At 49.0% G+C, this 21,832-nt stretch overlaps 9 protein-coding genes and 1 non-coding gene across 10 annotated transcripts; 2 read left to right on the top strand and 8 right to left on the bottom strand.

Moving 5' to 3' along the window:
* Positions 1-32: 32 nt before the first annotated feature.
* On the bottom strand, positions 33-2,143 carry EURHEDRAFT_477783 (TolB family protein; the record flags this gene model as incomplete). The annotated part of the gene is made up of 1 exon (XM_040785443.1): positions 33-2,143. The coding sequence occupies one exon, from the start codon at positions 2,141-2,143 to the stop codon at positions 119-121; it is 2,025 nt and encodes a 674-aa protein (XP_040639299.1). The 3' UTR covers positions 33-118.
* A 495-nt stretch (positions 2,144-2,638) lies between these two features.
* EURHEDRAFT_411890 (universal stress protein) lies at positions 2,639-4,828 on the bottom strand. The gene is made up of 3 exons (XM_040781762.1): positions 4,078-4,828; positions 3,650-4,028; positions 2,639-3,594 (listed from the first exon to the last, which is right to left on the bottom strand). The coding sequence occupies exons 1-3, from the start codon at positions 4,380-4,382 to the stop codon at positions 2,938-2,940; spliced, it is 1,341 nt and encodes a 446-aa protein (XP_040639298.1). The 5' UTR covers positions 4,383-4,828; the 3' UTR covers positions 2,639-2,937.
* A 2,161-nt stretch (positions 4,829-6,989) lies between these two features.
* On the bottom strand, positions 6,990-8,281 carry EURHEDRAFT_411889 (uncharacterized protein). The gene has a single exon (XM_040781761.1). The coding sequence runs from the start codon at positions 8,024-8,026 to the stop codon at positions 7,160-7,162; it is 867 nt and encodes a 288-aa protein (XP_040639297.1). The 5' UTR covers positions 8,027-8,281; the 3' UTR covers positions 6,990-7,159.
* A 1,605-nt stretch (positions 8,282-9,886) lies between these two features.
* On the bottom strand, positions 9,887-11,776 carry EURHEDRAFT_454926 (potassium transporter; the record flags this gene model as incomplete). Its single annotated transcript, XM_040784236.1, has 2 exons — positions 9,887-10,609; positions 10,661-11,776. The coding sequence occupies 2 exons, from the start codon at positions 11,774-11,776 to the stop codon at positions 9,887-9,889; spliced, it is 1,839 nt and encodes a 612-aa protein (XP_040639296.1).
* Positions 11,777-12,957: 1,181 nt separating this feature from the next.
* EURHEDRAFT_377185 (uncharacterized protein) lies at positions 12,958-13,652 on the top strand (the record flags this gene model as incomplete). The annotated part of the gene is made up of 3 exons (XM_040778938.1): positions 12,958-13,163; positions 13,201-13,488; positions 13,571-13,652. The coding sequence occupies 3 exons, from the start codon at positions 12,958-12,960 to the stop codon at positions 13,650-13,652; spliced, it is 576 nt and encodes a 191-aa protein (XP_040639295.1).
* Positions 13,653-14,354: 702 nt separating this feature from the next.
* EURHEDRAFT_515018 (sterol desaturase family protein) lies at positions 14,355-15,401 on the bottom strand (the record flags this gene model as incomplete). The annotated part of the gene is made up of 1 exon (XM_040786331.1): positions 14,355-15,401. The coding sequence occupies one exon, from the start codon at positions 15,399-15,401 to the stop codon at positions 14,355-14,357; it is 1,047 nt and encodes a 348-aa protein (XP_040639294.1).
* Positions 15,402-16,626: 1,225 nt separating this feature from the next.
* Positions 16,627-18,222, bottom strand: EURHEDRAFT_386014 (arabinan endo-1,5-alpha-L-arabinosidase). Its single transcript, XM_040779666.1, has 2 exons — positions 17,054-18,222; positions 16,627-16,998 (listed from the first exon to the last, which is right to left on the bottom strand). The coding sequence occupies exons 1-2, from the start codon at positions 18,132-18,134 to the stop codon at positions 16,781-16,783; spliced, it is 1,299 nt and encodes a 432-aa protein (XP_040639293.1). The 5' UTR covers positions 18,135-18,222; the 3' UTR covers positions 16,627-16,780.
* A 1,067-nt stretch (positions 18,223-19,289) lies between these two features.
* EURHEDRAFT_411882 (uncharacterized protein) lies at positions 19,290-19,931 on the bottom strand. The gene is made up of 2 exons (XM_040781760.1): positions 19,452-19,931; positions 19,290-19,389 (listed from the first exon to the last, which is right to left on the bottom strand). The coding sequence occupies exon 1, from the start codon at positions 19,767-19,769 to the stop codon at positions 19,476-19,478; it is 294 nt and encodes a 97-aa protein (XP_040639292.1). The 5' UTR covers positions 19,770-19,931; the 3' UTR covers positions 19,290-19,389; positions 19,452-19,475.
* Positions 19,932-20,368: 437 nt separating this feature from the next.
* EURHEDRAFT_411880 (S-adenosyl-L-methionine-dependent methyltransferase) lies at positions 20,369-21,584 on the top strand. Its single transcript, XM_040781759.1, has 4 exons — positions 20,369-20,543; positions 20,615-20,792; positions 20,853-21,116; positions 21,175-21,584. Exons 1-4 carry the CDS (start codon positions 20,482-20,484, stop codon positions 21,490-21,492), a joined length of 822 nt encoding a protein of 273 aa, XP_040639291.1. The 5' UTR covers positions 20,369-20,481; the 3' UTR covers positions 21,493-21,584.
* Positions 21,572-21,685, bottom strand: EURHEDRAFT_t68. The gene has a single exon. It is a non-coding gene; the product is annotated as a tRNA-Leu (tRNA).
* Positions 21,686-21,832: the final 147 nt, after the last annotated feature.

The raw sequence follows: 21,832 nt of genomic DNA, 5'->3' as shown, positions 1-21,832 counted from the left end.
TAACGAACTACACGGTATTGAACACATGTATTGTGAGTATTAAAATGAACTTTTAACAGTAAAACCCAACCTAAACGTATCATACAACATACTTCTACATTAAAGTTCCTTAAAAACCTTATAAATCAGCGCTGGGCACAAACAATGGCATACTATCCTCCCAAATCGAATCCGTCAGCACCCTTTTGTTGCTTCCATCCGCATCCATAACCGCAATCTGCCCATATGGCTGAAACGTCTGATCATAAAGCGCACACTCATACTGGAATCCGAACATGCCCGTCGAGTAGATAATTTTCCCATCATGGGACCACACAGCATGTGCGTCGTTTGCGCCGCTGCTCGTCAACACCTTGATGTCGGTTCCATCAGGATTCATTGTGCAGACGTCGTAGTTTGTAGGGCTAGTTTTGCGGGTGAAGACGATGCGGCTCCCGTCGGGGGAGAAGAATGGGAGGTTGTCCCATTCGTTTGTTAGGGTGGTGATGTTACGGGTTTCGAGGTCGAGGAGGCGCAGGCCAAGTTGGTTGCGATCGCCGGCGGTGGAGTTTGCGCCCCAAACACGGTAGACGATTTTCTTGCCGTCGTGCGAGAAAGACGGGAATCCCGAGTTTATGGCGGAGGTATTACTGGTTAAGTCGCTGGTGGATTCGGTGAGGACCTCGTAGTTCGAGGAGCCATTAGTCGGGGCGCGGACGAGCCAGCCGCCACTTTCAGCACGGGTTTGGAACCAGAAGCCCACTCCCACAGTAATCCATTCGCCATCAGGGGACCAGGAAGGTTGGAAGGCACCTGCGAGGCCCTGGGAGACTTCAGAGGTGCTGATGAAGTCGGTGTTCATGTCATCGAGGATAAGGCGTGCGGTGGTGTTGTCCGGGTTTCTGGAGACAACGGAGGAGTTGCCTAGTTGCTTTTCGGTATAGGCGAGGACACTCTGGTTGGAGAGTTGGGGGAAGACATCTGTGAAGCGGTACTCCCAGTCGTTGTCCCAGGAGTATAGCTTCTTTTCCATGGGGCGGATGTTCCAGTCTGTCTTTTCGTAGACCATCTTCTTTCCGTCGGGAGACCACGCGGGAGAACGAATAGTCACGTCCGTCGTGTTGATGTACCGTCCATTCGTGTTGTAGAGACCCTCCTTGGTACCACCCTTGTAGAGATATCCAACGGTATTATTTGCATCAAGGAATTGCGGGAAAATCTTCACACCAGTCCCCGAAACCTCAACCCTGCGGTCCTTGCCCGTCGCAAAATCAACAGAAACAATCGTCGAGTTCGCAGATCCCACGGATTCCGGCCGGTGCGCATCCCAAGTTGTGTCGCGAGTCATCTCGTAGTAAATAATCCGCGATCCATCATGCGACCACTTCGGAGAACCCAACGAATACCCGCTCTTCGAGACAATCTGTCTGAAATCAGACCCATTGGGACGAACCGCATAAACAGATAATTCCTGCGTATGCTCCCATCCCGAAACACCAAGGAACACAGGATCCCCATGTCCATACCAGCCCGAGTTTCGATCCGACGAGAACGCAAGCCACTGTCCGTCGGGCGACCACGAGGGACGGAAGTATCCGTTGGGCAGGGACTCATTCGCAGCGGGGGTTAAGGGCGTATTGGTAATATTCCACTTCTTTCCAGACTGGATGTCAAGTACCCAAATGTTCGCTTTGTATCCGTTCGTGGTGGACACGTATGCGGCGAGCTTGCCGTTCGGTGAAAGTACGGCGCTATCCTCAATCGACGAGGTGGAGACAAGTTCCTGGAGGTCTGACCCATTGGTGCGCACACGGTAGATATCTGAATTGCCGTCGCCGTTGCGCTCACTCGTGAAGCTGATCCATTGACCGTCAGGCGAGAATTCACCGTGGTACTCGAAGACCGGGTTCGAAAGGAGAGGGCGTTCGTTGGTGCCGTCCGCGTTGGCGATGTAAAGCTGCGATGAACCAGGGCCAATCCGGTTCATCAAGAACACACCCTTTTTGCCTGCTAGTGCTGTAATGGCATCGCTGTCGCTGCTGCGTGCCGAGTGCACATGCGGATGACCTGACGGGATGTTGCTGGTATCCCGGGCCATCTGCTGAGCATACGGGCATGATCCCAGAGCTACCTGGGGAAGAGCCGCGAGACCCAGCAGGGCCATTGATTGGAGAGGTCGCATTGTTGATCTCTTTCCTTCTCAAGGACTGACTTCTGCACGAGAAAAAGGAAAGGAGACGCTCGGGTTTATGTACTCGTAGGTACAACCCTGGTGGTATCTCCGAGGTGCCGGGCATATTAATTAACTAATCACTGGTAAACTCTTTTCCATACGGCAACGTTTGAAACAAGCAGCCCGTTAGACAAGCAAAACATCTCCTGCCAAAGCCCCGTCCCGCTTATCTGATCAGTTTTTGATGCGGCGGGGCGGAGCGGATCCAGATTTGGCAGGCAGCCCTCGGACTTAATTGCCAGCCACAGCGTACAACCGGGACATTCCGATCAGATAAAGGTGGTCCCTCGGGGAGGTTATCTGCAGTAGGCAATGATCCGTCAGAGATAACTTTGGACGTCGGAAATTATACTACACTATTAATGTTTCGTTAGGATGCGAGGACTGCCATTGGTCAAATCCGTGGGGGGAATCAGGAACAATGGCCTGATGCGTTTACTATTAGCTGATAGGAAACACGTTATACGCAGTACGTCTCAGTGCATTGCCTATTACATTCCCGTCAGAATTATTGGAGTATCAGAATATGCTCATATGCGGCCGTCACCACTAACGTTAACACAAAAAGTAATATGCCATGCTACACACCTTCTAACACCATGCCGGCTGCACAGCGTCGTCAGCAGCATATGCGCCTTTACAAATAGAGAAACCAAATGACTTCGAAAACGCCATGAAGAAAACGCCAATCATATTCCGGGCAACAGAAAGCATCGCCTCATTCATCACTTTGTTTCAGTACCATCAGTGATGACCACCTGGATATTGCTTGGCTTGTCGGTCGTCTCTGACACCGGTCCAGAATCAACATCCGTAGTCGTAGGGGACAGGGCACTGCCTCGTTCGGTGAAGGCAGAAGTAGAATCACCATCAACTGGTGCGGTCTCATCATCTTCCAATTTTTGTGACTGCCGTGCATCTTCAAACTTCTCATGCCCTGAGCACTCCAAGCTCTCACCGCTAGAGCTTTTCATAGTCACCTCAAGCATGGGAGAGATCAGGTCATCCACGCTGCTCCTGCCAGAGGAAAGTGAACCCCGTGAATTCGCATATGCTGCCGGCAGCCCAAGAGCTTTGGCAACTGCTGCCTCCTCGTCTGGAAGCCTAGCCACGCTACTATCGGTGCTAGAGCTGGGATCGAAAATATGGCTGCCTCGACGCTCGCTTAATTCCAGGATATGGTTATAGCTGCGACGGGAAGGATCGGCCAATCGCTTCTTTTTCTTCTTCTCGCGTTTGGTTGATGGACGGACCACGATGACGGGGATCGGGGATTGCTGTAAACAGTACTTGGAGACCGAGCCAGGCAGCAGACTCTGCATGCCGCTGAGGTTTCGACCACGTGTACCGACGATAAGGACGGCAGGTTCATAGATTCGAATCTATCAACCGTAAGCATATTGGGGAATGAGTGGGGTGGGAATGAGCAAGACTCACCATGCGTTGGATGATATCCTGCACTTTCCCGACAGCCAATTCCAAGACCAGGCTGATGGCTTTTTCATCCTGACTGTTCTTCTGGATCACTTGTTCAAACAATTTCTCTGCTTCCTTTCGGTACCTACCAGGCTCCATGCCCGCATCACTTGCGTTCTCCACGGCTCGAAGACAAACAATTTCATCCCCATCGTCCACAAGTTCATCAATAAGCCACTCGAGTGCAAAGTCGGAGTATTCGTTTTGATCTGTCCCGCAGAGAAAGGTCCTACTCCGTCGAGTGCACTGGTAACCTTTGTGCTTGTAATTCAATGTCAACGAGAAATCCGCCGCATCGGGGTTATCAAACGTGTCAAATGAAACACCTCGTTCGTATGTACTATCATCGTCAGCCCCAGTCGTCCTCAATACAGCAGGCAACGACATACTTTGGCGGCGGAGGCGAAGGCCCACGACTAGCACTTGGCGGGATAACACTCTGCTTCTGCTCCCTCTCCCTCTCCTTCTCTCTCTCCCTATCCTGGAACTCAATATGCGAACGCTTCAAACTCTTCTCGCCCGGCCCCTTGTCACTCGACGACCGACGATGATGGCGATTCTCGAACCCTCCTCCAAAGCTGAACTGGATTGACTTTCTGCGCGGTGCTTCGTCGGCGTACGAGATGCGTTTGTTGGGCCGAGACGCGTCATTATCGGATTCGAATGATCCCCTTGGTGACGAGACCCTCGACATGGTGGAGTGAGGTGGAGCGTAGTTTATCGGTTCAGTCTGCTGTGACGCGTCTGCTCAGATGGATGTGATAGTATCAAAGATGTCTGATGTCTGATGATTGATGATCGCAACCTAATCAGCTACGCCGCTGTAAACGCTCGAGACCCAAGGATGATGCGATCCGCAAGACGCAGATCTCATTGTTTGCGCCAGACGTCTTCGTCGACGGATGTCAATACAGTGAGTAACTGACAGAGCAGGGTTAATACAGATAGAGATGGATGAATCGAAATGAGGAGACAGACAGACGGTGGAAGAGATATGATGCAAGAGGGGATGGAGATGATCGGTGGAGGAGGGGCAGCTACTAAGGCGGTGACGAGAGTCATGCTTTCCTGATTGGGTAGGTGTGCAGACCGCCGCGGAATTGTTTTTCCGTCAGGATATAGAATTGCTCAAGTTATGCGTGTGTGTGCATAATGTGATGCACTTTTTATTCCTGAATGGACTGCTAGGGCTAACACCATTATGGTATCTTGTTGTGACGGCCCAAACCTACGCAGGACGGACACAGTACTCAATCTGGTCTGCAACACGGCCTGACGGCTGTGATCCGTGGATCGGACGCTTCGGCATGAACGGCTCAATTATTAATGTCATCTCCGGACATAGGACCAAAGTCTTCCGTTCCGAGTTAAAGCCATTCAAGAATCCGAGAACCGAGGAAGTCACGGCTAGAAAATAAACAATTTATAGGATGTACCCGTGATGGACAGTACCCGGGTATCCGTGGTTTTCTGTGCTCAATATCAGACTGTGTCGACTTGTGCATAGTATACTCTGCACGGAGTACCAAGCACAGCACTGTGCATCAAATATGCTATGCTAAGCATGCCCGAGACTGTAGGGCAGAAGTGGACCTGTCAACAAGTTAATAACTTTAATGAGTCAGGAAGACTCATTTTTCCCTCTTCAGTCATTGGCCCTCTACTCGTACTCGCACACTTAACTCCGGAATCCGGACATTAACGATTGAGTCATTCAAGACCCTCCGAGCCCAACAAACCTACTCAGCCATAATAATAATAAAAAAAAAATTCTGCACGCCATACAGAAAATCGGCACATCGGCATTATACTTGCACATAACCTACTCCGCCTCAACGCTAATGTGCAAATTCTTCATCAGTGGAGAAGATCATCTTACCGTCCGTATTACCATACATACCTTACAAAACGATCAGAAAGTACCTCTTCACCGCCAACCCCAACCTAAGCTTATCGTTATCATATCATATCAAATCACATCATCAGCAAGTCCCCACATGCTCAGATCTCTGCCCATTAATCGTTTTTAAGCACTGGCAGGGCGAAACAAGTCGGGTTTACAAGGTTAAAATATGCACGATTTGTCGGTGTCCAGAATGGATGTGCGTTGTTCTAGACTTGACATGCGGTGGCTGTCTGCGTGTCGTGTCGCCCGGGAATAAAGATTGTGCGCCTGACACGTACAGGGCCATGTTATGGGCGGTGTGCTTTGGCCTACAGAGATCTTCGCGAGTCATCACAAGTGGGGGTTTCGTTGTTTGTACTCTGCACTCTGTGCGGAGTGGGAGGAAAGGGACACCGCAGTGCGAGGTGGGGATACGGGGGTTTGGTGGTAAAAAGAATGTGGGATAATGGGATTTGTTTGATTTATTTCGTTTTGTTTGCATTGGGATGTAGCCCTAATTGTGCTTGTATATTCAGTGAGTATGAGTTCTTAGCAACATTCAATTTCAAGCAAGATCGATAGATCGATAACGATAACGATAACAATAACAATAACCATGATAAGAAATCTCGTCAACATGATGTAACACGACCACCATACTCCTACGTCAACCAAAGTAACCCCAGAATATCAACGAACGAAAAGGCTTGCTTGGCCGAACAGTCCTGTTTTGCAACTCTCCCCATTCCTTAGACCGGCTGATAGCCCGCGCTCTAACGAACATAATGGAGATCGAATTTAAACAATCCCTCTGACGACGGGAAACCCAACCTTGTGGAGTTGCGGGAGGAATTCTCAGCTTGGTGATGTAGTTGAAGAAGAAGAACGAGGGATATCAAGGTAGGGGAATGGCCATATTGCCTGGGGAAGGGATCCGGAAGGGTATCGATGGAGTATTGTACGCCCGCCCTCTCCCGCGGCTAACGGCTATGACCACAGACTCACTGCAGCACCCACCGTGTAATCAGAACTATTGTTCAAGAAGTAGACTCCGTCTCTCATCCGCGGAACCAACCGGCCCCTCCTATCATCCCTACAATCCCCGATACCCGAGTCCAAAACACCGTCTATGGTCCCAGAGAACTGCGCGCACGTTATTCAACAGGAGCCGATCATCCGGATATACCATCTCCTGGGTCCGGAGTGCAGCGGGTTATGGGGAAGAGCACGGGCTTTTTCGGCGGCATGTGGATGGTGATCAGCAAGGTGATTCGGCAGATTCGGTAGACGGGAGAATCAAAGACGAGCGGGAATAGGCTTCTGATATGAGTTTGGTTAAAGCTTACAGTACTACGGGACCGAGAGTGTGCCGAGAATAAGGCGATCCGCTATATCCGGGCTACAAGGGAAAAGTATGTAGAGATGAGTCAATTTTTATTGAGGCAATAGTCAATATACTATATATCCAAGTCCAGACCATATGCAAAGCGCTAAAAACTAGGGTATCACGATCAAATGTACAACCATGCAAATCATAAATCATCAAATCCAAATGCAAACGCGTATATAAGTGGTAAATGGGAAGCTCAGTAAGCTTCGATAATCGCACCCTGCGACTGGGACGCAGCGTAGTATCTCTGATCGAACAGACCTTGGTCTGCGTCGAGAGGAATGGCAGACGACTGCGGATGCTTTTCGTCATCCGCGAATGTGTCGAGTGTTTGTTGAGGAGGAGAGGGCGGCATGGTATCGTCTTCAGACTCCTCATCGGAGTCTGAGGAGAGATCAGGTGGTGGTGATTGCCGCGACGGCGACCGTGTCAATGTGAGATGCTCCAGGTCCTCCGTGTCATCGTATTCGAATTCAGAGTCAGAGTCGGAGTACCCATCGTCATAGTCACCAGGGACTTCGCGTTCAGTCACGAAAGGAACGGGTGGTTGAGTCGGTCGCCGGATAGGCGTTGTAACCGCAAAGCGTTCCTCTGCGAAATCATCCTCGTCAAAATCGGAATCATCACTGAGATCCGAGTCCACGTCGGACAGATCCTCAGGATCCCAATCATCCTCCGGGTCCTCCACGATAGCATCTGCCCATTGAATGTGTCTTGTATCGGCGAGCGGCGACGACGGCGATGGCGACGACTTGGACACGCCATTGACTGTCTGATTGAACCAGCGTTCCTGTTCTTGTTCGGCATCGGCGAGATCCAACATCAATGAATCGAGGAGATTGGCGTGCCCAACGAGCAGTCGCAGGTCGTGGTCCGCCCGGGAAGCCTCACGAGTAAGCTTCCTACGGGCGGTGTGAGCGAGGTAGTATGTCTGAGTGATGCTCATTTTCTTCTGTTGGCGCCTTCGAGCAAGAGAAGAGAGGTAAGACGAAGCGTTAAATGAGCCGAGAGAGTCAAGAGACGAAGAGGAGGAAGAGGGAGAGAGCGAGGACATGGCGGGCATTGAGGTGCTTATGAGGTTATGAGCTCAAGTGGGATCGACCCAGCCAGGCGAAGGCGTGTTGGTGACTCAGGTTGCAGCGGCCAATCACAGGCAATAAGGTAGGGCGGTGAGTCAGTTGGTTGCGATAGACGTGATAGCTGGATGCAGCAAGGATGATGTTGGCAAGGTATGTATGCAGAGTACTTGTATGTTAATGTACGGAGGGAAAAGAAAAAAAGAAAGGGCGACCGCTTGTTTTAATATCCCAAATCTGATCCATAAGATTCCTCCCAAGATTATTACAAGATTATTACTAGGCTGAAAGTTTTTTTTTTTTATTATTTCCTCATTTCCTCTTGCAGGCATATCGGCGATCGGATCCCGACCGTATTCACCCGGTAATATTACTGTACACGGTCAACGGACCAACGGGCTGCCCAGCTGCCCGAGCCTCTTTCGCGCTCTCGGAGTGCAATTGGTCCGTTCACCGCCTCGCTGTGTGTATTACCAATACAGCAATTCTATACGCCAAGCCAGCCCTGCAGCTGATCCGCCGGATGTTCGGCTCACCGCTATCAGTACTATTGGTAATCTAGAGTCTACATTATTCTAGTACTCTGTAGAATTGTAAAGATGATATTCTGTAGAGAGTATAAAGATTAGAATACATCCTCATTTCATTTCGCAATATTATTAAAAATCAATCCGGCTTAGGAATCACCATTATAAATGCTAAATCTGTCAGCGCCAAGCCACCGCTAGCTGCCTGGCAAGTTTCCCCTTCGGGCACGAATGAACCCTCCGATCCCGATGCCGCGGAGATTTGCTACCTCCGCCCGGATCGGAAGTATGCACCCTACTCTGTTTGTATCCGTACGAGTACGAATCGTAGAATTAGACATTCTTCACTTAGACAGTCCTCCTGTCACGATACTTCTCCTTGTAAGGGCAAGCCAGCAAGGCAGACAGCAGATTACTCACAGCCAACGCGTTTTGCAGATTATCTATGCTTGGCTGGATCAACGCCAAGCACCCTTGATCTACTTGTTATGCACTTTATGCACAGGCTTATTCTTGGCCTTAGTCATTGTCATAACGTGCACCGCCCTGTGGCTTCGCTTAAATGACAGTTCCACCGGACTGGCTCTGGTTCTGATACAGACCCGTTCTCGGTTCCATCTGAATACTGCCAGACTGACAAGAAACGGCTGTGTATGATCTCATGAAATTGCCAAGGCAAAAAAATAATAATCACTGTAGAAACAGATAATGTTGCCTGGTATCAACCGTGTTTACTGCTGTGCTATGCATGCCAATCACTCCAAGCCACGTTTGTAGGCAGATGAATTGTTGTTGTCTATTCTGGACAGAGTATACGAGTACGGGTGGGGTGTAACTGTATATACATGCTGCATGAGCCGCACTGTCAGATTGACTCTTTCCAGGCTGTACAGTCGTCTGTGCTCATGACAAAAGTGCCGGCGATGCGCGGAGATATCTGTCTTTGTTATGCTTATCTCTTGTTCCATCCATGTGTGCGGTGTCATGTCCGACTTGAGATTTCATATGTCTAACCTTGAGTTTACTTCCACCTCGTACAAAGTGTACTGACCATAAGTACAGGTTTGATGCCGTGACGTCACGATCTGGGGAAGTTAGTCATGTGTGGTTACTGATGACTGGCACTTGATTCCTCGGCTGTTCGTCATGCTTGGCCGACGGCAATTAGTTTCTGGTTATTCATTGAGCTCATCAGGTTCACGGCGATAGTCGGAGCGACGGATGATGGCCGCCGTTCCCTGGCTGTCGACTGATATTGCCCTGTTGGGATGTACCTCGGCATGTTTCCAAATCCACCAACGACCAAACAATAGTATTATGTCAACCCAGAAGTGGCTCTCGTTCGTTCTCTTCTGTATCTGTAACTGACAAAAGGCTACTCAGATCTGACCTCCGTCGACGAATCCATCTCCTCCATCCTGATCCATCTCCTTCCTCGTCTTCATCCCCACCCTCGTCCTGGTGCAATTCATACGGCAACAGAACAGCATGATCCAGCGTATACGGAAGTCCCCGATGTCTTCCACGAACCTGCATAGCCAGAATCACCAGCTTTGAGACATCCCGAAACTGCGAGCATAGACTCGACTCTGTCCAGGCGTATCCCAGTGACAAACCCACGGTGCCGTACGCAGAGACCACTTCGAACAAAACCGAGAATAATGGGAAGCGATCACTTTCCGCAAGCGCAATAAGGAACATCCCCAAGGCAATATACCACAGATCAAAACTCAACTGTTTCTGGATATGATACCAGAGGTCGTTCCGTCTAGTTTGCGTTCCTTGATCGCTATCAGTCAAGACAGATTCCGCGTCAGAGTAGATAGCCAGGCTCTTCTCCTCGTAGGCATTTGTCTTGCGCATGGCGATTGTGGTTGGGAACGCGGAGATGTACATCATGACCACGAAGGAAATCTGTACTGCTGGATGGAGGTCTGCGAGTGAGCTTGTTGTAAATCCTGCTGTTCGTGTAGATGCGACCTGGAATAGCCCGTTGATGAGCCATATGTAGCCCTTGTCGTCGTGGAGGGTATAGGACGGTTGCTTCTAGTGGGTTAGGTCGTGGTCATGAGACCATTGGTACTGGGGACTTACATCCAGGAGAAGAAAGATAGCTAGGTCAACGGCGTTCAGCACCAATAGAACCCCTAACAGCCTCCATGTATCTGGGCCAGGGAACAAAAGCGTAAAGCATCTCCGGGGGTGTCTGAGAAGAAACTCCAACTCTTCGCGCCGTCGACTCGCCTCGTCGGTGATCTTCCCAAGCATCCAGATGATCAACCGCAACATGCACGGGAACCCCGTATTCCCGATAACAATCAGAAAGGTCATCACCAAAAGAAGATGTGGTACTTTATTGAACGACGCCATCGAGTTCGGTGTCAGTGTGAATCCTACATCATTAAAAGCGGAACTCGCCGTGAAAATCGACCACCAGGCCTTGGGGGCCCCGATGTCATCAACGACATGGCCATACTCAGGATGGTATAGAATCACAAATAGTAGCGAAACAGCCCCAAGAACGTGGAAGGTGACAAAGTATCCGAGCAGGATGAAAAATAACGTCTTCAAAGCCCGATACTCAGTCCCACCAAGTTCATCTTTCTGCGTCTCGTCCCAGTCCGAATAACTGGAAATGGATGGATGCCACATAAACGGCGGCAAAGAAGAAATGGCTTTCTGATGCAGCTGCTGTCGCTGAGATGCCGCGACATCGAAGGTAATACGCGGTCCTGCAGAGTTGGCGGCAATATGGTTGATCGGTTGGGGCTCACTTTCATCGCCACGTGCATACGTCTCTTGTATTGCATTCCTTCCGTCTGGAGTAGGACTCCTTGTCATCGTTCCGTGCCCTCTATACCGTTCCGTATCCCTCCCCCGGACAGCAGCCTTAGCCTCCCCAGCCACAGTCTTCAATCTCCCTCGAAACCACGACAACCGCACCAACACAATTAACGAGTTAACGAAAACCACATTCGTGACCATTGCCACCATCCATAATAACACCTGCTGGCAGGTACCTAGCCGGTTTAGATCAACCGGGTTCTGCCCGCTCTGCGTGGCTGCACCGGAGGCGAGAAGGAGGGCATCGGTGTAGGTTATCCCGCCAAAAAAGTAGAGAAGAATTGATGCTAGAAAAATCCAGGTAATTATATAGGTATAGTGAGCTTTTATGAATGTATGTTCGTGTCCCCTTTGCCAAAGGGGCATACTGAGGTATAGTACGTCGGGTTGAGGTTGGAGATGGAAAAGGAGCATACATGATGGGATTTATGAGATGTAGTGGTAGGAGGTATTTTTGGCGAATTATATTGAGGTTAGCTTTAGGTTGAGGTAACGGTTTCTTTATGTCAAGTTAGAATAGACTCATGCAGATTATCGAGGTTGGATCAGATAAATCCCTCATCGGGACAGGTCCCAGCAGTATCACTCCGCCACAATAGCAGTAGAGGATTTTATCTGAGCAACAAAAGCTACCGATTATCATTATGAGACTCCCAAATGAATGATATCTATTCTCCCAGATATTAACCATACCCCAGACAACCGTACCCCCACAAAAGTTATCTGTATTGATAGTATTCACCCATCGAACTCATCAAATCCAGCAGACCATAATCGTTTCAATCATATACTAGCCCCTGAAGCAAATACCTCTGTTGTCATACTCATTTGTTCATGTGATTATATTCACCTATGCCGATAAGTATGAGACGGAGAGGAAGGAGACAAGTAAGAGAATGGAGACTGCGGAGAATACGGGGGAGGTGTGCAAAGGGGAGAAAGGGAATAAGGATATGGAGGTTGATCCAGGAATGGCAGTTCCCTGGCACTAGGTCCTCCTAGATAGAGACTGAATTATAGACAAATTGAATCCAAATCAGCAAATATAGCAGATTATTCTGACGGAGAGACCACTCGTAACAGGATCAAATGAAGCCTAATCTGTTGGTATAGATATCCAGGGCATTAACCACTGTATAGTGCTCATTTATGACAGGGTTTGGGTATTCGCTCAGCAATTCTCTAGCTCTTTAAACACCTGTTGCTGACGGTCAGGATGCTTTCTGTAAAGTTAGAAGGACCAGCTGGGCATGTTGTTGTAAACCAGTCGAGGCATCAGTGTGCTATTTTGTGTTGTAATATTCGGGGATTGCTGTTTATTTCTTCAATTGGGCTTCCTCCAGCGGCGAGATTCGAGACGTCATGAATAGTGCTAGATAAAAGGCAACATACCTTAAGCTGCCCTCAATGGTGCCTGTCGGATAGTCTATAATCACACTCGCAGACACGTTCCTCTTTCTCTTTCATCTACCTGCAAGCATCTACACTTATCACATATCTATTTCAAATACATACTCATACTTTGTTTATCCGAAAGCAAATACAGAATGTTTACCTTCAATTGCTACACGAAATTCGCCGACAAAGTCATCACTACCGGAAACAAACGCTATATCGTCGAAGAGCAACTAAACGAAGTCATAAACCCGCAGCTCGCCCAATGCCATGCCCTAACTCTAGCGCACGATATAGAGACTTCAAATCCAATTATGATCAAGATTCGCTACGAGCAAGCCCCCCGTCTCCCTTCCCTGTGTGTTTTTAAAAATCACATTAATAACAAATATTAGCCTAAACCCTTCACCCATCTATATTCACGACCCCTCAAACCACAAAAATATAACCGACGAAGACTTCCTCGACGAAATCAAGGGTATCTGTTACCTTAGCTTACTTGGACATGGACCACGGTATATCACGCATGTTACTGTCAGTGCAGGAGCGGAGTCCCCGTATCCTGAGGGAAGGGTGTGTGTGCCGGTTACGGATAGGATTCCGGGGAGGGGGGGAAGAAATGTGGGTGAGATTCAGCGGGGGTTGTCGGATGGGCAGGTTGTGAGTATTAGGGTGCAGCTTGGGTATGTTCTTGACTATGTTGGTCTATTCCAGGGAGAGGGTTTTGGTGGGTGATGTTGTGTGTGTGGCTAACCAAGATGATAGGAAACTAGGACAGATGAACATCGTCTTGTATAATCAGGATTTGAATTGTCTGCGCTATGATGTCACGAATGACAAGCTGTGAGCACCCTCCCCTCCCATCCCTAACTTATCTGATCGAACTCCTACTGACATATTCAAGGTATTTCAATCAAGGTGCTTCACCGGCATATCCTACATGTGCTGCGGCCATCCCAAGGACACCAGTACCAAAAGGACCGACAAACTGTGGACTGTGTTCAATAACTGGCAGAACGGGCTGGTGAAACAAACCGAGCCCTGCGAGTTCGATGGCATCCAGAGATGGGCTATGGGCCAGGACAGGAAGGCGGGGGTGATGAAGTTGGAGGAACAGGGCCTTTTTTGTTATTGAGTAATGGCTTGATTGATCGGTTTTTATACATGGAATGCTTGTCTGTGCATGCGTGTCTTTTCTCTCTTGGTCTCTGCAGTTTGAGAGGAGATACAATTCTTCGGTTATAATACTTTGGTTTTATTACTACTGTAGAACTAGCAAGGCAAACTTAAGGCCTAGTAGGAGTAGGACGATAAAAGTTCGGCAAGAAGATCTTTTATTCAAAATCAAAAACTCGGTATCAACATTCTAAATGTGGTATGTACAAACAAATGGGTCCCTGCAACCTCCGGAAGCAAGACTTGCAAGAACTTCTGAATACAGAACAACCCACTCGCATCATGGTTCATATTCTCGTGCCTCATTAGAACCAACCAGATAAGGTCAGAAAAAGAAAAAGAAAAGAATCACATAAAAAACAACGAACGTCACTCAAATCAGTGGCATATCAACCATATTCACATAATCAATGTTGTCATCATTGCACTCAACTCGATCAGCACAAGTCCCGAAGATGCGATCCCAAAGCCTCGTCTGCTTGCCATAGTTATGGCTCTTCCTCCATCCTTTTCGGTGGTGAATATCGTGGTCCTCAATGACCAATTCGGCGTCGAAAAGCTTCAGGAACCACGAAAGTGTTGACGGCGGGATAGCATGTAGACGAAGACCACTGTGCCCAGCGAGCTCGGCAAACATGACATACATATGGCAGAACCACCACTCGTAGAAACCCATGGGCAGGCCCACGGCCTTGAGAGTGAAGTATGTCATCAGCGGGATACCGGCGATGTCGAAGAACTCCTGTTCGTGGTCTGCGTAGAGGGTGAGAAGCGGGTTGGGATGCTTGGTGAGGTGGTGCGTGCGGTGGTACTGCCAGAGGCCGTTCACGTCATGCATCAAGCGGTGGTACCAGTAGAACCAGAAGTCGAGGATGATGCCATAGAGGCCGATCTCGAGCGGGAGCCAGAACCAGCTGATAGTGTCTGGAGTCAGGCTGGTGCGGTAGCTGAGGAAGACAGACATCATGGGACGGAAGGTAGCCGTTGAGACGAGCGAATGCACAACCTTTGCCACGCCGACGTCCGGCACACCATCACGTTCATGCTTATCCCCATCCAGGAAGCCATAGATATGTCCCAGGCGGCGGAGCACTTGCATCTCGTGGATGGCGGTTAACTTGAACGCGAGCATGTAGAAGATAAACGCGGCGATCGGGCCCAGATTGTTGCCCGTGAGTTTGACGTATGCATGGTGGATGGCCAGCGGGATGAACGAGTGGACAAGGACCCAGCGGTGGAGTTTCCAGTCGCGGACGTGAGGCACTTTGTCTTGCTTGGAGTGAACAGGTACTTCCTTGTCAAGGGCTGTTGGGTGGATGCCCAGTACTTCGTAGAACCAGTGGAATATGGTCCAGTCGCCACGATCGGTGCGGCGCCAGGTCGATTTCATCGAGTCTTTGGGGTTGCGTTTTGCCTCCATGGTGGAGTGGTCCTTGCTTATATCAATGTCCGGTATGTGGTGTTATCTCCGGTGTGCAAGCGAACTATCATAGGAGAGTGGAGGAGCGAAGTGAGGTCAAGTCCAGGCTTTAAATATATCCTCATACCGGCCCCAGTTTCGGACCTCCCAAACGCATGTGAAGGAAAAACTGAGAAAGAAAAAAAAAAAAATATAGTGCCTGACTATACCCAAATCAAGCATCTCGCACGCCTCCAGACTCTTTAACCAACGCACAACTAGTTCCCTCTCCAGACACCATGCAGATCGTCCTCACCCCAAACACGAATAACATCCCCCTGACCCAACAATGTTGGGGAACGAGAAACACCCATGGACCAGTCAAAGCCAGACCCGAGAAACAGGCATCCAAACTTTGAATTGAAACGCCTCGGCCACCAGCACATAGCGAACACAGTTAGGCACATATGACGTTAGCGAACTGCATACTGTTTCTGATCTGTTAGCGTAGTGATTCGGCATTTGCTGCAAACTCATTATTCATTCGCCTTTTCCGTCAGATTCGCTCCGGTTCAAGAATGACTTCAACTTTTTTCGGAGCCGATCCGCGGGATCATATCATGGTTGCCCAAATGGGAAAGGCTTGCGAGGCTCAAAAATAGAGTTAGTCACATGATCATTTATGAGAAGTCACGTGCTATTTCACAGTGCTACTATAAGACCAATAATGATTTACTGCTGCATGAACAGGTTGACAGCTTTACTTGAGTCATGGGCTTTTGTCATATGGCTGTAGGCAACTGGGTTGATTTGTTGGGATCACATGTGGTTTCAAGATGTCCAGACGGAATACTTCCTAGGGTTAACGCGTCATGCTCCAGACAATTGTACCCTGCGATATCTTTTTCATGTTGATAAAGGTTTATCTTTTCCAGTTGCATTGCAAAAAATTACACAATATACATGGGCTATGGGTACAGATCATGCATGACAGACTACGGATTATACGGACCATATGTGGATCATTGGCATATTCATATCTGTGACGATAACGTCTGAGAATCTTAAAAGACACAGGACAAAGCACCGAGGCTCAAGTGTAGAAAGCAGAGTGTGCGCCGAATGTGTTGTGAGGCTGCAATGCCAGCGTGGTCTGATTATCGGCCAATTTACTATACATCGGATGAGGCTGTAACTACCATTCAGAATACATAACAATATGGTATATGTGAAAATGAAATAAATTGCACCAAAATCCATCCGTAACACCATGGGGAATCCAAAAAGCTATGCAACGCTAAAATACAAAACCAAACCAGACCAGACCAAATAAAATCAACGCTATGCAATGCTATGCAACAAAAATCAAGTCCAAACCATCAACATCAACACCGAAAAAATTACTGAGAGTTTTTTTTCGGCGCGACTGTCTCCTTGGAAGAGCCATTTGTCTGTGTAGCCTTAGCCGTAGCCGTAATAGCCGTAGCAGTAGCTTGCTTGTTGCCACTCTTCTTGTCGTTATTGCCATTCTTGCTGGCAACGGGCCATCCGTTGTCGTACTCGAGGTAGTTCCAGCCAAGCTGAGCTTGAGCGTGCTTGAAGCCAACCCTGGTGTCCACTGGAGTAAATGTTAGCATCTGTACCCCATGATCTTTGTAAACGGGTCAACTTACAGAAGTGGTAGTAGAGGACGTCGCGGCGCTGGTCATTACCAGGGAGAACACCCAGACCACCAGGAGCATAGGTAAGACCATGGTTGGAAGCGTAGACAGTGGTGCCACCGCCGTTGCGAAGGTCATTGCCATCCTTATCCTTGAAGGGTCCGCTGATGTTCTTGGAGCGTCCGACACGGATATGGTACTCATCGCCCTTCTTGGGGAATCCATTCTCAAAGTCGCAGCATTTGCCCTGGCTAAACCACATGTAGTAGTAGCCGTCGTGGAAGCTCATCCAGGATCCTTCCTCGGGTCTGTTTTCGCGGTTCGGCATAAAGGTGAGCTGTGTGGCCTTGAGGTTCTCGATCCCCTGGACCTGATTCTTCTTGTTGTCACTCTTGTCGTTCTTGTTGTTCTTTCCCTTCTTCTGGGTAACCTCGATAGTCGTGTTCGTGTTGTGCTTGACGGACAGCAGGTCGTCCTCCAACTCAACCTGCCAGAGGTTGTGCCAGTAGCTGCCATAGTTCAAGTACGGGGTCTTAGTCTTCTGGTCGACAACAAAGGATGGGTCAATCGCGTTGGTCAGATTGTACGGCGACCCCTGGTTGTCATTTCCAGTCACGATCAGACTGCCATGGTCCGTCCAGGAACCCTTAGCAATGTCCTCAGTTGACGCAACACCAATAGCACTCTTCCGGCTTCCAGCCTGACTGACCGAGTAGAAGCAGTAGAACTTGCCCTTGTATTCGACAGTTGTTGGAGCCCAGGGGCGAGTTGCGTTCGGGCGATCGGGAATAATGCTGTCCTTGGACAGGACGGTTCCAACTTCTTCCCATGGACCGCTCAAGTCGGTGGCCTTGAAGTAGGGGATATGCACGCCGCCCTTGAACATGTAGAAGGTGTTGTCGTGCTCGAGGATGTTGGGGTCGTGAGCTGAGATATTGCCGGCGTTAGGCATGGGGTACGCATCAGTGTGGTCAAATACTGAGGCCAGGTTCCCGACTTTAAGATTGGGGGAAATCTGCACAGCGGGAGGGAGGGCCATGGCCCATTGGCAGAGGATTGCCAGAGGCAGGAGATAGGCGGAGAGAGAAAGCATTTGGACCGTTATTCCAAGCTGAACTAGTAAACAATTGAAGTAATAAGGAGGATAGGTTATAATTTTCTGATGTTAAAGTATCGTTGTTGTGTTTGTCTGCTGAATAGAATGTCCTCCTTGCAGGACTCGAGCCATACTTATAGCCATTGCGATTTTGTAATGAACCAACAAGGCCGACTACTATACAAACTGCTGAGGCTGACCCTGTTCATGCAGGTGTTGTTCTTTGCTTGTGCTGACACTCAGGGTTATGGCCCATCGCATCGCAGCCTCTGGGGGCCAAGCACAGCCCACGCTAGCAACATCCACCACTAGCAGCACCCGTATGAGCCCAATCCGCCAAAATGGGACCAGTACCCGACGGTCGCATATTTCTTGAGGCTCTCATGGCTAAATTCCCCACATGAATAAAGAAAGATATCGTATTGAGTGCGTTGTCGATATCGGTTTGCTATTGTCGGTAAGGCTTACCACACCGCCCTAGGCAGGGTCCAGGGCATAGGGTCCAATAACAGTATTCCGAATACGGATTTTTCGCTAAATATTGCAATATTGCTCTTTAGTTGCATTCGTATTGGGAAGCGAACTGGGATCTATCGCATATTGTTCTTGGTATCTGAGTTGTACAAGAAGGGTTGCTGCTAAGGATACGAGATGTCAATGCGGTCAGCATTGGCGAAGATGGAGAACTCAGTATTCAGTTATTATGTGAGATGTGTCAAACACCAAAATGAGCACTATTCTAAGAGACCTTACAGTAGCTCATCACAAACAATTCTGCACTATTACCGAAATCCCAACCATTGTGTACCTGCATAGCGAAATCCAACATAGCCGACTGTCACTTCTATTCCAGGCTGTGCAGCCATGAATATGGATATAATTAGATATAAAGTTGGCCTTGGTTGAGGCTCGGGATCCCCAAGATCCGCATCGATCAGACTCTCCTGAAACAAAAGACTGCCTTGTAAGACGAACAGGTGTACCTGCCTGAGGCAGCAAGGCACTGGGGCGTCCTGCCATTTTGCCTGACCCACAACCTTATTTATTCCTGTGTTGTGATTGGTTGATATATTTGGACGTGTCTAATTATATCGCACGGCTTTTTTCTACACGGGGGCTGTTTTTTTTTTTTTTTTTTGTATTTCAATTATTGTCGTAGAATAGTGTATGTCGCTAGACTTAAATTGTCGTCGACGAAAACAAAAATAAATGGCTGAATAACAAAAACCGTTCGAATAAAGAAATGCCATTGCTAAAATCAAAGAGAATTAGCATACTTCTCCAACAGAACACCATCGCAAAGCCATAACCAACCTTAACTGTTTTCCAAATCAATAATCAGACCTGTCTCCCTGCATCAGCCGAATATTGCGTTACCGCCGCCGGATACTGCACCGGATACACCACAGCCTCCGGCTTCTGAACTGGAACAAACGGCGACGACGGCTGCGGCCCAGTCCCCCATTGTTGGATTTGAGGTGGTTGGAACCCGTATTGGGAACTCTCGAGTGCTTTGTCTTCCTTCTTGCGGTTTCGATGGCGTATGAACATGTAGATCGCGATACCGATTATGAGGGCGAATAGGGCGAGGGGAATGAGGATTGCTTTGAGGAGGACTTTCACGAGACCCATTTTGGTAAGCCCGGGTTTGTTAGGATATGCTGGTGCCGAGAAACGGGAGGGTTGGCATGGTGTAGGGTTCTATTTAACCACGATCATCGAGCGCAGGATAATTCTGGTGCCTTGTGTGACAGCCTGGCAGTCCATCACAAAGCTTGACTTGCTTTGAGTGCACCCGAGATAGAATCCCTGCTAGTCGGGTCTTGCGACACCTGCGCGCTTAACATCCATCTCGGATTCGACATGATAATGACTCCGACAGCAACCAATGTGGACCTTTCTGCAACCTGGTCACATTAACTGCTGGTTGTGTCACGTCTGTGAGCGCTTCTGGCACGGCTCGCCGTACCGGGGCCAATTAGGACTGCTGAATCTTTCGTAGATCGCGATAGTTAACGACGTAGGGCTGTAGGGCGGCCAATTAATAGTGAGAAAACGTGCTGCCTGCTGGTGGTATGTGCTGAGAATGCACTGTCATTGGCTGGTTGTCCGGGTCTGCATGTGCCATGTTTATCATCTCGTTTTACACAACAAAGGTCACGTAAATGGCAATTTGAGTACAAAGTCCTACTCTCAGTTAGATCCTCATAATCCTTATACATAACATATCAATTGATTTCATTTTACCGTCTCAAAATGACACCACCGATCACGTGATACCCCACGCCATGACATCCGACATCCGGCACCGAAGCTCTGGGCTCATCTCCAATCCAGATCCAAAATGACAGATCCCGCAGTCCAGTCCCCGGAAAAAAGCTGGATAGTAGGCCAATTTGAGGGACGGTGCGTAAACCTCTCACCCGTCATCACTCTTCCCTTGGACCACAGTTGATATGTTGTATATATATCCACAGAGCCCCGGAAGCCCACGGCATAAGTTGGTCCAAAATATGGGATGTGGGAAAGTCCGACCTCTGGGATAGAGGAAAGACCTCTCCAGCCCTGGTTGATATAGTTGAGAAGTATCAGAAGCCGGGTGAGATGTTCCAACCATTTGCTGCTGATGGGCGGCGAAGGAGGGTTCTTGTTCCGGTATCTATCCCCTGTTTCTAGTCTTTAAAGCATGAATGAAGTATTCTGATGCATGGGTAGGGATGCGGACGCGGCTATGATGTGATCATGTTGGCTTTACATGGATTCGACGCATACGGCCTTGACATCTCCGCGACGGGCGTTGCGGCGGCGGAGGCATTTGCGTCGAAAGAGTTACAGAATCCCGGTGCTGCTAATTTCGGTCTTAACCATGACAGCAAGAGTCAGTCCCGAGGGAGTGTGAAGTTCCTAGAGGGCAATTTCTTTGCGCCCGAATGGGAGAAGGATGCTGGTGGGAAGTTTGACATTGTTTATGATTATACCGTATGCTCCCCACCTCTTCCCCAATGAGAGAGTAGACCAACTAACCATAGTATGATAGTTCCTCTGCGCTCTGCACCCCACAATGCGCAGAAATTGGGCTTCCCGGATGGCATCGCTCCTCCAAAAGGACGGCCTCCTCACCTGTCTCGAGTTCCCAATGTACAAGGATCGCACACTCCCCGGCCCACCGTGGGGTTTGAACGGTGTTCATTGGAATCTATTGGCGAAGGGAGGTGATGGGATCGACATCGACGATACAACAAGCATCGGAAAAGAAGGAGAAGGATCTTTCAACCGGATCTTGTATGTGCAGCCCGAACGCACACACGAAGCTGGACAGGGTACGGACATGTTGAGTGTGTATAAGCGAAAGTAGCTATTGTAGCTCGTTACCCAATCGAATAGCACTCCCAAAAGAAAGAAAGAAAAAAAAGAGACAAACAAAAAGCAAAAAATGACAAGAGTGGGATTCGAACCCACGCCCCCTGTCGGAGATCAGGAAACTTCACAGGAAGTTATGTGTTAAGGTAACCTTAACCTGACGCCTTGGACCGCTCGGCCATCTTGCCCTTGATGAGTATTACTGTGTTATTGTTGAGTACACAATCCTGACAATGCATACATCTTGCACAGACCATTTACCCCGCAATCCAACGCGTGGTCTGTGGGTCACCCACGCGAGGGCCGGGATGCCGCATTGGGGATGCCTTTTTATT

This window comes from Aspergillus ruber (assembly GCF_000600275.1).
Source record: "Aspergillus ruber CBS 135680 unplaced genomic scaffold scaffold00011, whole genome shotgun sequence".
Classification (NCBI taxonomy): domain Eukaryota; kingdom Fungi; phylum Ascomycota; class Eurotiomycetes; order Eurotiales; family Aspergillaceae; genus Aspergillus; species Aspergillus ruber.
This window is presented reverse-complemented; position numbering and strand designations above follow the sequence as displayed.